At 49.6% G+C, this 14,492-nt stretch overlaps 1 protein-coding gene across 2 annotated transcripts; it reads right to left on the reverse strand.

Moving 5' to 3' along the window:
* Positions 1–3,166: 3,166 nt before the first annotated feature.
* Positions 3,167–11,862, reverse strand: PIGT (phosphatidylinositol glycan anchor biosynthesis class T). 2 transcript variants are annotated; one of them, XM_070420857.1, is made up of 12 exons: positions 11,676–11,862; positions 10,988–11,165; positions 9,188–9,315; positions 8,798–8,898; positions 8,551–8,637; positions 7,934–8,021; positions 7,727–7,824; positions 7,473–7,638; positions 6,639–6,839; positions 4,733–4,898; positions 4,555–4,638; positions 3,167–3,815 (listed from the first exon to the last, which is right to left on the reverse strand). In XM_070420857.1, exons 1-12 carry the CDS (start codon positions 11,860–11,862, stop codon positions 3,563–3,565), a joined length of 1,737 nt encoding a protein of 578 aa, XP_070276958.1. In that variant the 3' UTR covers positions 3,167–3,562. The 2 variants fall into 2 exon arrangements, 1 of the variants encoding a protein (XP_070276958.1); XR_011472191.1 differs by lacking the exon at positions 3,167–3,815 and having other exon boundaries at positions 7,415–7,638.
* Positions 11,863–14,492: the final 2,630 nt, after the last annotated feature.

Raw genomic sequence — 14,492 nt, forward strand, 5'->3', positions numbered from 1 at the left:
GGCAGAAACCATCACCATATTTTACAAAGAAGGAAACTGGATCAGAGAGATGAAGCAACTTGCCCAAGATCACATAGCAACATCAAGAGTTACTGAAGCCAAACTCTTTTAATTCATACCATTACTATTGCAGTTATTAATGAATAATGATCAATAATAATTAAATAACTTATTATTACTTGTTAATAGTATTATTATTACTGTTATCAGAGCTGCCATTCATTGAGGGGTTACTCTGTCAGGCACTTGTACAAAATGTATCTCCATGCCTTAGGTCATGTTCTACTAAAAACATATTCTCCTCCCATATTTTTTTAAAAATATATTTTATTGATTTTTTTACAGAGAGGAAGGGAGAGAGATAGAGAGTTAGAAACATCGATGAGAGAGAAACATCGACCAGCTGCCTCCTGCGCATCTCCCACTGGGGATATGCCCGCAACCAAGGTACATGCCCTTTGACCGGAATCGAACCCGGGACCTTTCAGTCCGCAGGCCGACGCTCTATCTACCGAGCCAAACCGGTTTCGGCATTCTCCTCCCATATTAATTAGAATTCTTAATTCTTAGAAACTGAGAAGCCTAACTTGCCCTGAGCTCAAGGACGGAATGAATATAGAAAAAGATGGAAAGGTGAAGTTTTCCCCTTTATTTCCCTACTCCCTTTCATGTTCTTAACTCTTACTCAGAGATTTGAACTCTGAAGATTGAGAATAGCTTTTGACTGATATTTAAAGTAGTTTATATTTCCGGGTGCTTATATAGTTTTTAAAATATGAACATTAAAATATTTATTTTAGCCCAGATAGAGTGGCAGAGTGGTTGAGCATCGACCTATGAACCATGAGGTCATGGTTTAATTCCTGGTCAGGACACATGCCCAGGTTGCAGGCTCGATCCCCAGTGTGGGGTGTGCAGGAGGCAGCCAATCAAATGGTTCTCTCTCATCTTTGATGCTTCTATCTCTCTCTCTCTCCCTCTCCCTTACTCTCTGAAATCAATAAAAAAATACATTTTTAAAGTATTTTAAAATAAAAACAACATATACAATAGTGTTTAGTTAGTAGGTCACATCAATTCAAGAGATGGAACTTCTAGTGTATAAATCCACACATTGTTCTTCCCGTTTTAATTAAGACAAAATCCAGATAAAATTGATAAAATATGTAATTAACTATTAACTATTCTAAAGTAGCAATTCAGTGGGATTTCACTAATAAATAATGACATTGAGCATCAAAGGGAGAGGGAGGAGAGAGAGGGAGGGAGAGAGAGAGAGAGAGAGAGAGAGAGAGAGAGAGAGAAAGAACTGAGCACCTGCTATGTGCCAAGTCAGAACTAACCATCCTTTTCTTCTCTCCCAAAAAAATGCATCAACCCTTCCCTGGTTCACTGAATCACAGCACTGATTCCAATGTGTTTTTGGTTTGCGTTTGTCTATCTCACTGATAACTTGATAGTAGAGATGTCGTAACAAGGAGTTGGATTCTGAAGGTAAAGCAGATTTGCTGATGGGGTCCATAGGGGTGTGAGAGAGAAGAATCAAGGATGACTCCAAGGTTTTTGGCTGGGGCAAGTGAAAGAGGAGAGGTGCCATTAACAGAGATGAGCCGACTACAGGTGAGCATGTTTGGGGTGAGGGTAGAGGGTATTATAAGCTCAGTTTTGGAGATATTATATCTGAGATGCCTTTAGACAGCCCCGTGCAGGTGGCAACCTGGATTCAGGGAGGTCTAGGCTAGAGATATGGGGTGTTGTCACCGCACAGATTACATATGACACGGTAGTGGATGTCATTTCCAGGTACTGCCTTGGCGGGGGGTATAAAAGGCAGCCAGGCCACAACTGCATGCTCCATGCAGACTGCCAAGACCACTTAGCTTCAGACATCCACACACCTGGCCCATCGCATTTACACCTGCTTATTTACTGCTTTGGGAATAAACTCAAGTCAAAGCATCTTGATTAAGTTGCTCCCTTCGTACTCACACATAGATGAACACATCACTTATGTGTCCTGAGGGCTCTTGGGAACCCTCAGAGGCAACCTAAACAGTCCCATCTGTGTTGGCTCCACGAACATCACTACCACCATTGTGTTAAAGGCAGTTGCACTCTTACTTGTGGGGTTCACAGGTGCCCCTCGCCCTATCCATCCCTACCCCTGGACTCCAAATCCCAAGCCAGAATAGCCTATACCCTTTCATACATTTATCATTTGCTAACTGAGCACTTACATGTCCTGACCTATATCAGGTTCAGATTGGAAGTCAGCCCCTGAGCCTCTAGGAAGCCCAGAGTCTAATGGGAATTAAAGGAAAGTAACACCCAGGGTGATAAAGAATATGTCAAGGTACGTCAGGGAGCTGTGGGAGCAGAAGGAAGGGGCACCTACAGCAGCCCAGTGTTTCAGGGAAGACTTCCTAGAGGAAGCAACAACTTATCTGGTTTTGTAAGAGTGGCTCAGGCAGTTGAATGGGGTGTGTGGTTGGTGGAACAGGGCATTCTAAGCCAAGCCACTATGATGGGAGGGAGGGACAGACTGCATGTCACTCATACAGTTGATGCCAATTGTGCCAGAGGAAGAGACGGAAGATAGGGCAGGGATGGGCATCCACCTAAGGACCTGTTTTACAGGAATCCAGAATTATATAACCAGAAGGGGAGGTGGGCAAGGGCAGGCTTCAACCCAATGGGCTTGGCTTCAAAGCCCGTGGGTGCTCTCAGGACCACCTGCAACACAAGCTCATGAGGAGCCTGGTAAAAATTTGAAGGCCGGGCTACACTCAGCTCAACTGAATCCATAGGGTCTGGACCCCAGGAAACGGCATCATTTTCACTCTTACTTGTGGGAAACAAACAGTTGTGGTGAACAATCATCAGAAAACTGCCACACACAGCTCCCGCCTCTGCAGCTCTGCCCTTGCTGATAGGGGACCGGTTCTCAGGGCCCCTAGGAAAGGCGGAGGATGATTCCTTTTCATGGTCATGGATGTACTTACATAAACGCTCCCAGCCAAACCCAGGGAGTTCTGGGAACGACTGTCAGAGGAGGCCAGTAAGGGAGGAGTAAGCAGACTGGCTGCGGTGGGAGGAGATAGGGGAGTTTAGCAAACAATCCCTAGTCCCCAGTTCTTCCCAGCCTTAAAGAGACAGGAGGCAAAGAACCAAGGAAACAGTCATTTTTTATTTCACAATCAGTACATCCCATCTACCACACCACCGTGGTAGCACAGCCGGGATCGAGGCCAGTGCTGCCCGAGAGAACTTTCTGCGCTGACGGAAATGTTTGCCCAGTACAGTAGCCACTTAACCAATTCTGGTTACTGAGCACCTGAAATGTGGCTAGCACAGTGGGGGGAGTGAAATTTTAATTTAAATCAACTTAAATTCAAATGCCACATTGGCTCGTTGCTACTGTACTACACAGTGCAGCTCTAAGCTCTGGCCTAGCCCAGGGGCACTTTGGGGAGAGCAAGTACCAGAAACAGTCCTTGGGGTCACAGCACCCCTCCCCAGAGAGAAAGAGCAGCTGGGCCGTGAAGGGTCAGGGCTCAGGGTCTCAGAGCGGGGGCACGCCGCGGGCACGCCGGATAAGGTTAGCCAGCCTCTTGGCCAGGCCGCCCGTTCTGGGCTCCTCGATGTGGAAGGTCCGGGTGAGGAGGTTGTAGAAGGAGCCGTAGCACACGGCCACCACCGTGCACGTGAGGCAGATGACGTTGTAGGGCATGCTGAAGTCCGGCGTTGGCAGGCTCACCAGCAGCGGCTCCGTGTAGAGCCGCATGAAGTAGCTAGAACTGTCGGAGACTGGGAACCTGGGGGTCAGGGAGGAGTGGTGAGGCAGGACCCCTGCTCCTCCCTATCGTACCCCATTCCCCTCGGGCTGCACTGGGCCAATGCTCGGCGGTTGGGATTTCCAAAGTTCTCTTAGCCTCCCCGCCTTTCCAACAGAAGACATCTGAGATGAAGGTCCATACATAAAGCTGACGGAGAGCTGCCTGTGCTGCGGGGAAAGGGCCCTGCCCTCACTTGGCTGCCTCTTCCACAGCCGTCCTTCTCAGCTAAAGGCCGCCTCCTCGGAGAAGCCTTCCTGGACACCTACCAGGTCACTCCCAGCACCACCTGGGCCCCCACTGCTCTCTAGAGCAGAACCTCCCCTCTGGCGGCTCTCAGGGTCCCTAGAGAAGGCGGAGGATGGTTCATTTTCATAGTCATGGATGTGCTTAGCAGCAGCCAGACAGGGGCAAGCCTTCTGTTTGCTGTTGGGCAGCAGGCACTCTCTGGAGTTCCTGGCATTCCATAAGTGCTCAACCAAATCCTTGCTAAGAGCATCCATGAGTAAATATAGGCTTTAGATACTGCTCTTCTCGCCTATCTATTCTTCTGGAAACTTTAGAATCATTTTATAAAGTCCGTGTTAACATGACAGACCACTGGGACCCTTATTAGGACTGAGTGAAATCTCCACAAGGCTGGGGGAGAGGCAACACTGAGCCCAGCCCACCCTGCAGGAACCGGACCATCTGAGCCGATGCCCCCTGAGGTCACACTTACAGGCTGCTGAAGAGGGGACTCTCTTCCCAGTCCACGGGTTTGGCTGCCTCCACACTGGGCACGAGGGCACTGAGGACAGACGGGCTGCAGAGAAGCAGGCGGGTATTCCGTGAGGCAGGGGTGGTGGCAGGTAAGGTGGGTCAGGAGGGCGGGGGCAGCACGTGGGGTCGTAGCCCACCTGACGTAGAAGCCGTGGTTGGGGTCCGGGGTATATTCCGTCCACTTGAGCAGCGCCCGCTCAAACTGGATGGAGACCTTGGTGACCGAGCTGGCCGGCAGCTGAATGAGCATCTCCAGGAGGTGGGGCTGCAGCCGGTCCTGGGCGGGCTGGTAGTGGATGTAACCTGGAGACAGGCACGGCTCAAGCATCCCCCACACCTCCTCCCTGGGGTCAGACTACCTGCACCTCCTGCCCCACCTATCGAGGCCTTGAGGCCCGGATCTGGGCACACAGAGGTGGGCTCTGGATCAGAGAAGCCGGGCAGGCTCAGGGAAGGGAGCAGGGTCTCAAAAAAGGAAAAAGGTGTTTCCAGGGCAGCCATCCAGGCAAGCAACGGATCAATCTCCACATCACGAAACCTGGGCAGCAGACATCAAGTGCCAGAAGTGATGCAACAAGAAGTTCACAGAACCACCTGGGCGTTTTCCCGCCAAAAACAGGGAACCTGAATCTAATGAAGTCTCTAACACTAACCGTCAATACCCAAGAAAGACAGGGGATGGAGGAACATGTAAACACTGACACAGAACAAATCCAGAATGTAGCACATTCCGTACAACAAATGACCCAGCTTGCCCAACAAAACAAAACAAAAAAAGGAAACTGTTAGAGATTAAAAGAGACTTAGGCCCTGGCGGGTAGCTCGGTTGGTCAGAGCCTTGTCCCGATATGCCAAGATTGCAGGTTTGATCCCCGGTCACAGCACATACAAGAATCAACCAATGAATGCATAAATAAGTGAAACAACAAACTGGTATTTCTCTCTTTCTCCCCACTTCCTCTCTCTTTCTCAAATCAATAGATTTTTTTAAAAAAAGAGAGATTTTTTTAAAGATATTGGGGGAAACAGGAATAATGATGATAGGCCATATATATATTTTTTTAAGTCCTTTATCTGTTGAGACATACTAAAATACTTAAAGGCGAAGTGACATGATGTCTAGGACTTGTTTAAGATACTCAGCAGAAAAACAGCCACACTAAAAAAAAGTGTGTGTGTGGGGGGGGCGTTGGGGGGGATGATAAAAAATGAAAGGAAGCCGGAGACTGCTGAAGCTGCTGGCGGGTGCAGGGGAGCTGATTGCACTACTCCAGCTGTGTTTGAAGTTTTCCAGAGCAAAAGGTAAAAATAACCCTACAAAATACACATATAGGATGTTCAAAGCAGGTATTTTGAAGGTGGTACAAGTAGTGGTGCTGACAGTGAGTAAAACTATTAACCACAGGCTTGAAAACATGGGAAACGACAGGGGTTTCAAGAAGACATGAGGCCTGGCCAGCCGGGGTGTGCGATGACTTTCCCTGAGAAGCCCTTTCTGAGCCTCAGTCTCTCCCCACTCCAGAGAATAACAAGTGCTTTATTTAGTGCCATCCTGGCACCTAACAAAAGCAATCAGGAAATATTGACTCCCCTTCAGAAAAATAATAGAAAATAAAAATAAAGTTTAAAAACGACACTTCTTCCCTCCCAAGGAAGCAAAAACCATCATCTCCAGGCCTGTAATCCTCTTTATTCCCAATACTCTGCTGTTCTTGCTAGCCCTTCCACTAGCAGAGCCTGTGAACCAACACAAAAGATGGTGCCTGGAGCCCCAGGAAGGAGAAAGTGAAAAAGACAGGAAACTACTGCCCTCCTCAGGCCTCACTAAGAATCACCAGTCTATGTGTGGATCATTTTTGCTTTACAAATTACTCCAGACCTGGCATTAGTGAGGCTACCCTTTCCATTTGTCAAACTATCCCTAACGTTTTCTGCCTGTGTAGTTTTTCTGGGGTACGGACTTCAGGAATTACCCTGAGAAACGAGGGTGTGGGAGACCTGGAGGAGAGCGGGGTGGGTGGGGGCGGGGAGACTAGCTCTCACTTGGCTTGTTCTCCTTGCCCTTGGAGGTGATGGTAAGGGTGTGCACATACAGCCGCAGGTACCAGGGCACGATGTCCAGGAGCAGCACGGGGAAGGCCCGGTACGGGTGGGTGTTGTACAGCAGCGTGCTCAGCTCCCCGCTCTGCAGCCCATAGCCACTCACGTACCGCTGGGCGTGCAGGAAGGGCACTGGCGGGGCCTCTGCGTAGACCAAAGTCAGCAGTTAATAGCTCCTCGAGGACAGGGTCACTCCCCACTGCCACTCCCCAGGTCACATTCAGAGTCTCAAAGCCAGGAGGACATGGTGAAGAACTTTGCCATCAGAACTGGGAAACCTGCGATCTGGAATCATCCCCATCTCCCCCAGCCCACAGCGACACAGAACTACTGTTATTTCCTAAACAGTCCTATGTGCTGAGCTCTGTGCCCCTGCCAACCATACCAGGTGCTCTCACGGTATTCTGCACTTTTCCTGGGTAACACTGAACTCAATCGCAATCAATTAATTGTTTGGTGTCTGCCTCAACTAGCAGACATTGTTTCTCAAATGCAGATGCTATCTTCTGTCTTCAAAAAATGTTTGTTGATGAAATGAACGCATGGACAAACTCCCTATTTTACTAGGACATTAGGTATCTCATCCCCTCTGCGAGGTGTTTCTGTCCTCATTTTCCAGAGGAGGCAGTAAGGTTAGGAACCTGCCACGGTCAGAGAGCTTTGAAGAAATGGATGTAGAACCAGATGCTGACTCTAGAGATCTGAGTCTAAACACTAGCCTGTTATCGCATGATGATGAGCTGACATCTCGGTGTGTGGTGGCCCGCCCGCACCCACCATTCTCCGGGGGTCTCCTCCACTTGAGCTGGAGGTTGAGGTTGCGGGAGCTGTTGATCACGGCCGTGTCCAGCAAGTCGTAGACAGCGTAGGTCTTCCGGGTGCCCAGGATGACATCCTGGTACGTGGTGAGGGGAGGCGGGGTCACCTCCAATGTCTCATTGTCCTGGGGACACAGGGCAGGGCTGAGAAGTGAGCAGAGGGGCAGACTGGCCTTGGGGATGGGAAACGGCTATGGCTGGAGACCTTGGTACCTGGCTGTAGCTGGTGATGTCCACATAGACTCGGCTCTCTGAGGCCAGGGGGCAGGGCTCTGTGAGGGTTCGGGAGAACATCCGGAAGAGGGACCAGTCTGGGGAGAAGAGAGCAGGGCTGAGCAGGGGCTGGGACTAGGACTGACGTGCACAGATAGGGTGGGGCTGGCAATGCGTGAGCAGAGATAGGTTGCCATGGTAGCTTACCTTTCTTCCCCTGCCCCGTGACGAAGGCATCAAATACAACGGAAAGAGTCTGCCTCAGCTCCCAGGAGATGCTGGTACACCGAGCATTCTATCCAAGGGCCAGACAGCAGCAATGAGGACATATCACTCCAACCCCAGGGCCTCTGGGGCTCCTACCCGGACTTGGTCCCTTGTCTACAATGTATCTTCCTACCCACTGATTTGCTACCACTCACTACTGAGCACTTGACCTTGTGCCATACCCTGTGCCAGCAGCTTTATGCATCAGTTGGAACCATTGCCAACAACCGTGGGAAGAACTACTACCATTACTCTCACTTGACAGATGGGGAAACCAGGCTCAGAAAAACAAAATGATTCACTCAAGGTCATGCCAGCCGGCGAGTGGCTGAGCTAGCAGGTACACTGCGTAGCTATTCTGAACCACTAAGCTCCATGACAAAGATTTATTGAATGCTTGCCAGGCAACCACTTGGTTTCCTTGGTGCGCGGCCAATGTCCCAAGAAGTCATCACAGTATCTACCATTTACTACTGGCTCAGCCTGGGCTACGCACTTTGCCTGCACTTTCTCTCAGAGCCTCTGGATGGCACCCACCCCCAGTCCCCATGACTTACTCTGCAAATAGGGCGGATGTGCACTGCCTGGGAGTGGTAGCTCGAGTGGAACAAGCGATCAGCCTTCAGCAGCATAGAGAGGCCTGCCTGGAGGAGGCGGGAAGAGATGAAAGGTCAGTGCCCTGGGCACCTGGGCATGAGGCAGAGGTTACCTGTAAACACACCCGGCTGACTGGCAGTGAAAGGGCATTTGCTAACTCCAGCCACTCTCTGGCTCCCACCCATGTTCAGACCACTCTGGCCTCACCTTGGAACTACAGGGCAAGAGCTTCTTCCAGGGGGTGAGGTTCTCGGTGCAGACAACCTCCCGCGGCAGCACGGCATAGCGTAGGAAATAGTGATCAGTGTCTGAGGAAGACAGAGGCCTGTCTGGGGCCCCACTCCTCCAGACCCACTCTCCTGCTCCCCATACACCTCTGGCGCCACCACCCTCACAGCCCAGCTGGGAGTGGGACCCTCCTCCCTCAGGAGAAGGCAATGCCCAGACAGCACAGTCTTGGGAAGCCTTCTTCTGGGGCCTGCACACCCAGGAGATGTATGATCTGGCCCCACGGAGGAAAGAGGAAGCTGAGGGAAAGGAAGCAAAGGTTTGGGCAAGAGGTAACAAGGAGAAGGAAAGGGCCACAGGGCTTCTCACCATTGGCCAGCCCCAGGGGTTTGAAGGAGGCAGTGGGGGTGACCGTGTTGGTGGAGTCGATGAAGTTGAGAGAGGCGCAGAAGATCCCTGAGAGGACGTTACTGAGCTCCTTCCAAGATGTATCTACACTGGATGGAGACACAAACCCCCCACTGTCCCAGAGCAGCCTTGGCTCCTGTCCCAAAGCCTGCGCTGGCTGCTACACCATTAGACCGGCTAGTTGATGGAGATGGAACGGCATCACTGCCCCTGCCCAGCCCCTTCATCCTCGCTCCCTGAGCCACTCAGCTCTTTGCTCAGGTGATTCCTCTTCCTGCCTGGGAACCCCCCCTTACTCCTCTCTGCCCACTTTCAAGGAGGCTCCCTCCTCAACCACAGCCTCCAACTGTGCTGCTGGGGTTCTGACCATCTGAGCCTCTCCCTAGACTCTCCTGGGAAATGGCTAAGTGGCGGCAGCATCTTGTCCTAAGCATCGTTTCTCCTCAACCAGGAGGCTGTAAGCAATGAGGACACGGAGCAAGTCTGAGTCGCCTATGGGTTTCACAACACCATGTGAAGTGCCCACGCCTCACAGGCTGACAACACTCGTTGATCCATACTTCTCTGGACCCTGGGCAGGAAGGTAAGTAAGTCTGGGTTCTACCTTCAGGGTGGGAGGTCTTACATCTATAAAGACTCACAGAACAAGGGGAAACAAATATTCTGGGATTTAAAAAAATAAAACACACAAAAAACACAGCATTATCAAATTAGGTATTTTCTTCATAGAGAAATACCAAACCAGATTTGCTCTCTATATTAATCATAGAAAGCACAAAACTAGAAATCTAAACATCAGCTCCATATTACAGGCAGTTAGGGGCTGAGGGAAGACAGTGGTGGCAGAGCAGGTAGGGGAAAGGTAGGGAATAGTGTTCAGGTAGAAGCCTTGGCAAGTTTGTGGGGGGCACTGCTTGCTCCTCATTTGATATCACCTTAGTGCTGTCCTGGGTTTTTTCAATAATCCTCTGTTCAGGGCTTTTCAATCGCTCCAAGCTTTGAGCCTCATATAAAGATTGCACACTTGAAGCCTGAAAGCTCTACCCAAACCAGAATCGTGTTTCATTTGGTGTGCACGACACTGACCCACATAGCATGTCTTACATTTTTAATTTCTTACTGATATTTAAATTTGCCAATTTTCACAATAAAATCTAGATTTCATGTATCTCTTAAAAAAACAACAACATGAGAGTAACTTACAACAGTGGGCCTCTATTCCCATACCAACAATCCAGAGGGGACGAGTGTCAGCCATCCTCTCAAGCTCTGTAGCCTGCCACAGTCCCCACCACTCCCTATTATCGCCCTAAAATTTATCTTATCATACTTGTGCTATTGATTTCTCCTATGGAATTAAGAGGAAATTGTGGTACAATAGCAATACCCAACCCCAACCCCTCCCGAACAAAAGCAATTCCTCTAATATGGAGATCTGGCATCTTATAAGCCCATTCTAGCCCAACAGTGTTTTGTTTGGCCTTACATCCAAGTAAGCTTCAATTATTTGTTATCTGCCTCTGCAGAGGTACTTATATGTTGTGTTACCTCCGGTCTGGAAGTAGGTAGGGGAAAGAAGTACATTCAGCAAAGTAAAGCATGCCACTCAGTGGTAACATTATTTCTTACTTCCAAGGCAGCTTTATCCCCATGGAATTACTGCCTGCTGGAACTGCTGTCCCCAATGGCAGAGGCAAGATAACACTTTCCCCTGCCACAGCCCCGCCATGGCCTGCAACAGGCCTCAAGGTGCGCACTCACTCAGTGACGGTGTCTTGGAACCAGACCCAGAGCTCGGCACCTGATGGGGCCTGAAGGAAGGGTGGCCCCCAGTACCGAGTCCTCCAAAAGCCTTGAGTGAGTGACAGGTGCAGCTCCCGGAGAGAATACTTGGCGATCAACTGCCCCAGGGCTTTGGGGAAGAGCCTATAATGAGAAACTAGAGAAGGGGGAAGCAGGTGAGAGATGATCCTGGTGGGAGGGTTCCCGGCCACCCCAAAGAAGCAGTAGACCCCAGGCTCTGGGATCAGAGAGATCTGAATTCCAGACCAGACTGTTACCAGCGATGCGATTTTAAGCAAGTGCCTTTACCGCTCTACACCTCTAATTTCTTCCTAGTTATCTTTCCCAGAACGTAGCACCCGGTGTAAATGGCAACCAGCAACATCATCATCCGTGTTGTGGACAGAGGGCTCAAACTGAAGTTCAGAGTGGCAGCCTGGAGCCGCGGAGCGAGCACTGGGCTGGGAGTCGCTGCCCCGCTCCGGACCTGGCTTCATCAGCGGTTCTTCAATAACTATCCCATCCTCCCCCCCACGGACCCACTGTGTCCGGCTCCTCGCCCACGGGCCAGAACCCCACCAGGACTAGGCCCCTCCCACAAGGCTTGCCCCCACCCACTCCCAGCAGGTGTCACAGCTATCTTCTTTGTCCAGTGTCGTCCTCTCACCTTCTTCGCGCTGCAGCTCCGAATCCCAGCGCGTGCGGAACTGGAATGTGGCGGCTACGTCTCCAGAAGGCAGCGGGGTGATGACGAGCTCCTCCCGCAGGCTGTCGCGTGGGGGCTCTGAATGGCCCCAGCCGCCCCGCCCCAGGAGCAGCAGCACCAGCACCGGGAGCCGCACTGCCGCCGCCATGCCTGCGGCTGCTTCCGCCCCCAACAGCGCCCGCCCCCACGAAAGACCAGTCTCCAATCGGAAGAGCGTATGAGAAGTGACTTCCGGCACCATCCCGGAAACGGGAGTGCGGTTACCAGAGCAACGGGCAGGCTAGGCCCTTGAGGGCTGGCGCGTTTAAGTGGGCTGGTCGCTGGGAGGGTCAGGAGGGTGGTGGGTCTGTGGCGTGGCTGGACGCTGGATTGAGGATCCCCCTACTTTGACGTCGCCCCACCCACGAGAAAGTGCATAATAATACCGAATGCCTCGGTGGTAGTTGAGAAAACTGACTGAAAAAGATGAATTACTTTCGCGAGGTAACAGGCCTTTGCTCCTGCTTCCCTAGTGTCTCCATTTGCTCTGTCCTAGAACTAGCCAGCTCCTCCGGTGGCAGAGCTTTCCTGCAAACCCCCAAATAACTGGCCCTTTTCTTATGAAAAATTTCAAACATACGGCAAAATTGAAAGAATGAACATCTGTTCTAGATTCCACCATTAACATTTTACTATTCTTGGTTCATCACATATCGGTCTATAAATCCCTCAGCTCAAAGTATGTTTTAATGCATAAATTGCAGACGTAAGTAAATATTTCAGCATGCTTATCATTAACTAGAGTTCAATATTTGTTTACATTTTTCTTTTAGTGTAAAAGTTACATACAATGAAATGCACAACTATGAAGGGAAAAGTCACTGAGTCCAACAAATACATTCACCTGTGTACCCAAACTCTAAGATACAGAACATTCCTAAAGCCTGAGAAAGCCGGCCAACGCCCCTTGCCAATCATTCCTCCCCCTCCCCATCTCGAGACAACCTCTGTTCTGACTTTTCTTCATAGAATAAGTTAATCTGTTGCAGAGCTTCATATAAATGAAATAATTAGTATGTATATTTGTTGTGTAAGGCTTCTTTCAGGGCAAGAATATTTTTGAGGCCTAGCTGGTTTGGCTCAGTAGATAGAGCATTGGCTTGTGGACTGAAGGGTCCCCAGTTCTATTCAGGTCAAGGGCACATGCTTGGGTTTCGGGCTCCATCCCCAGTAGAGGGTGTGCAGGAGGCAGTCAATCAATGATTCTCTCTCATCATTGATGTTTCTCTCTCTCTCCTCTCCTTTCCTCTCTGAAATAAATAAATAAATAATATGTAGTGTCCTTGAAATCATGTTTTTATATCAGCAGTTTCTTTTTATTGCTGTATAGTATTGCATTATATGAATACCCAGTGCACGAATTCATGTACCAGTGGGGTCCCTTGGCCTGGCCTGTAGGATCGGGCTGAAACCAGTTCTCAGACATCCCCTGAGGGGTCCCGGATTGTGAGAGGGTGCAGGCCAGGCAGAGGGACCCCACCAGTGCACAATCAGGGCCGGAGAGGGACACGGGAGGTTGGCCAGCTGGGGAGGGACCACAGGAGGGCTCCAGGGCATGTCTGGCCCATCTCACTCAGTCCTGATCAGCTGGACCCCAGCAGCAAGCTAACTTACCGGTTGGGGTGTCTGCCCCCTGGTGGTCAGTGCACATCATAGCGAGTGGTTGAGGGCCTTAGCATATCATTAGCATATTACACTTTGGTTGAACAGACGACCAGACCCTTAGCATATTAGGCTTTTATTATATAGGATACCATAGTTTATCCATTCTCCTGTTGATGGACACCTGAGCTCTTTCAAGTTTGTAGTTATTGTGAACTAGACCACTGTGCAATTTACTTTGTAGACACGTTTATCATTTACCTTGGGTAAATTTTTAGTAGTAAAGTGTAGGTTAGGTGTATGTTTAATTTATTTTTTCTTGCCAGTTTGTTCTTGAGCAACAGATCTATTCAAACTTTCTGCCAAATCACACAGTTATAAACACCAAGTCATATTATTTTAGAACTAGAAAAGACAGTAAAGATGATGAATACTCGGATTATCCAGCCAAGGAAATTAAGTTAAGAGTGAGTAAGTGAGCCCTGGCTGAGTAGCTCAGGTGATTAGAGTGTTGACTCAATATGCAAGTTTGGGGGTTTAATCCCCTGTCCAGTCACATACAAGAAGCAACCAATGAATGCATAAATAAGTGGACCAACAAATTGATGTTTCTCTCTCCCTCCCAAACCCCCTTCTGTTTCTCTCTCTCCCATGCTTCCCTCCCTCCCTTCCTCTACTAAAATCAGTCAATCAAATAAAAATTAAAGAGAGGGTAGTGAAATGGCATGACCACAGTCAACATACAGCTGGCTGTGGGTCCTGGCAGAGTAAAGTCAGGTCCCCAACTCCTCTCTCTTGCTGTCCCTGCCTCTTTACAGAGAATCTCTCCCAAGTGAAAGACTAATGTGCATTCAGCTGAAATGAATCTTGTAGCAAAAATTTCAGAATCCTTTGCAACCTTTTTATTAAAATTCAAATAAATCAGGATCTTGGGGTTTATTTTCTTCTGTTTGGGGTGTATCTCCAATAGCACACAGGAGTTAAGCCAACAGGCTCTGACTGCCATAACCAAGGGAAATGGGAGGATCTGGGAATCATTTTGTTTTCAAGATGTTTCCAGGGGGAGCATGTTGGGCGGACATTCTCTGGCCCAGGAAGCTCGGTACCAACTTCCTTTGCTTGTCCTGAGAACCAGAA

The sequence above is a fragment of the Myotis yumanensis genome, unplaced genomic scaffold, assembly GCF_028538775.1.
Source record: "Myotis yumanensis isolate MYYU_CA2020_CCGP unplaced genomic scaffold, mMyoYum1.0.hap1 SCAF_7, whole genome shotgun sequence".
In the NCBI taxonomy this organism is placed as follows: Eukaryota; Metazoa; Chordata; class Mammalia; order Chiroptera; family Vespertilionidae; genus Myotis; species Myotis yumanensis.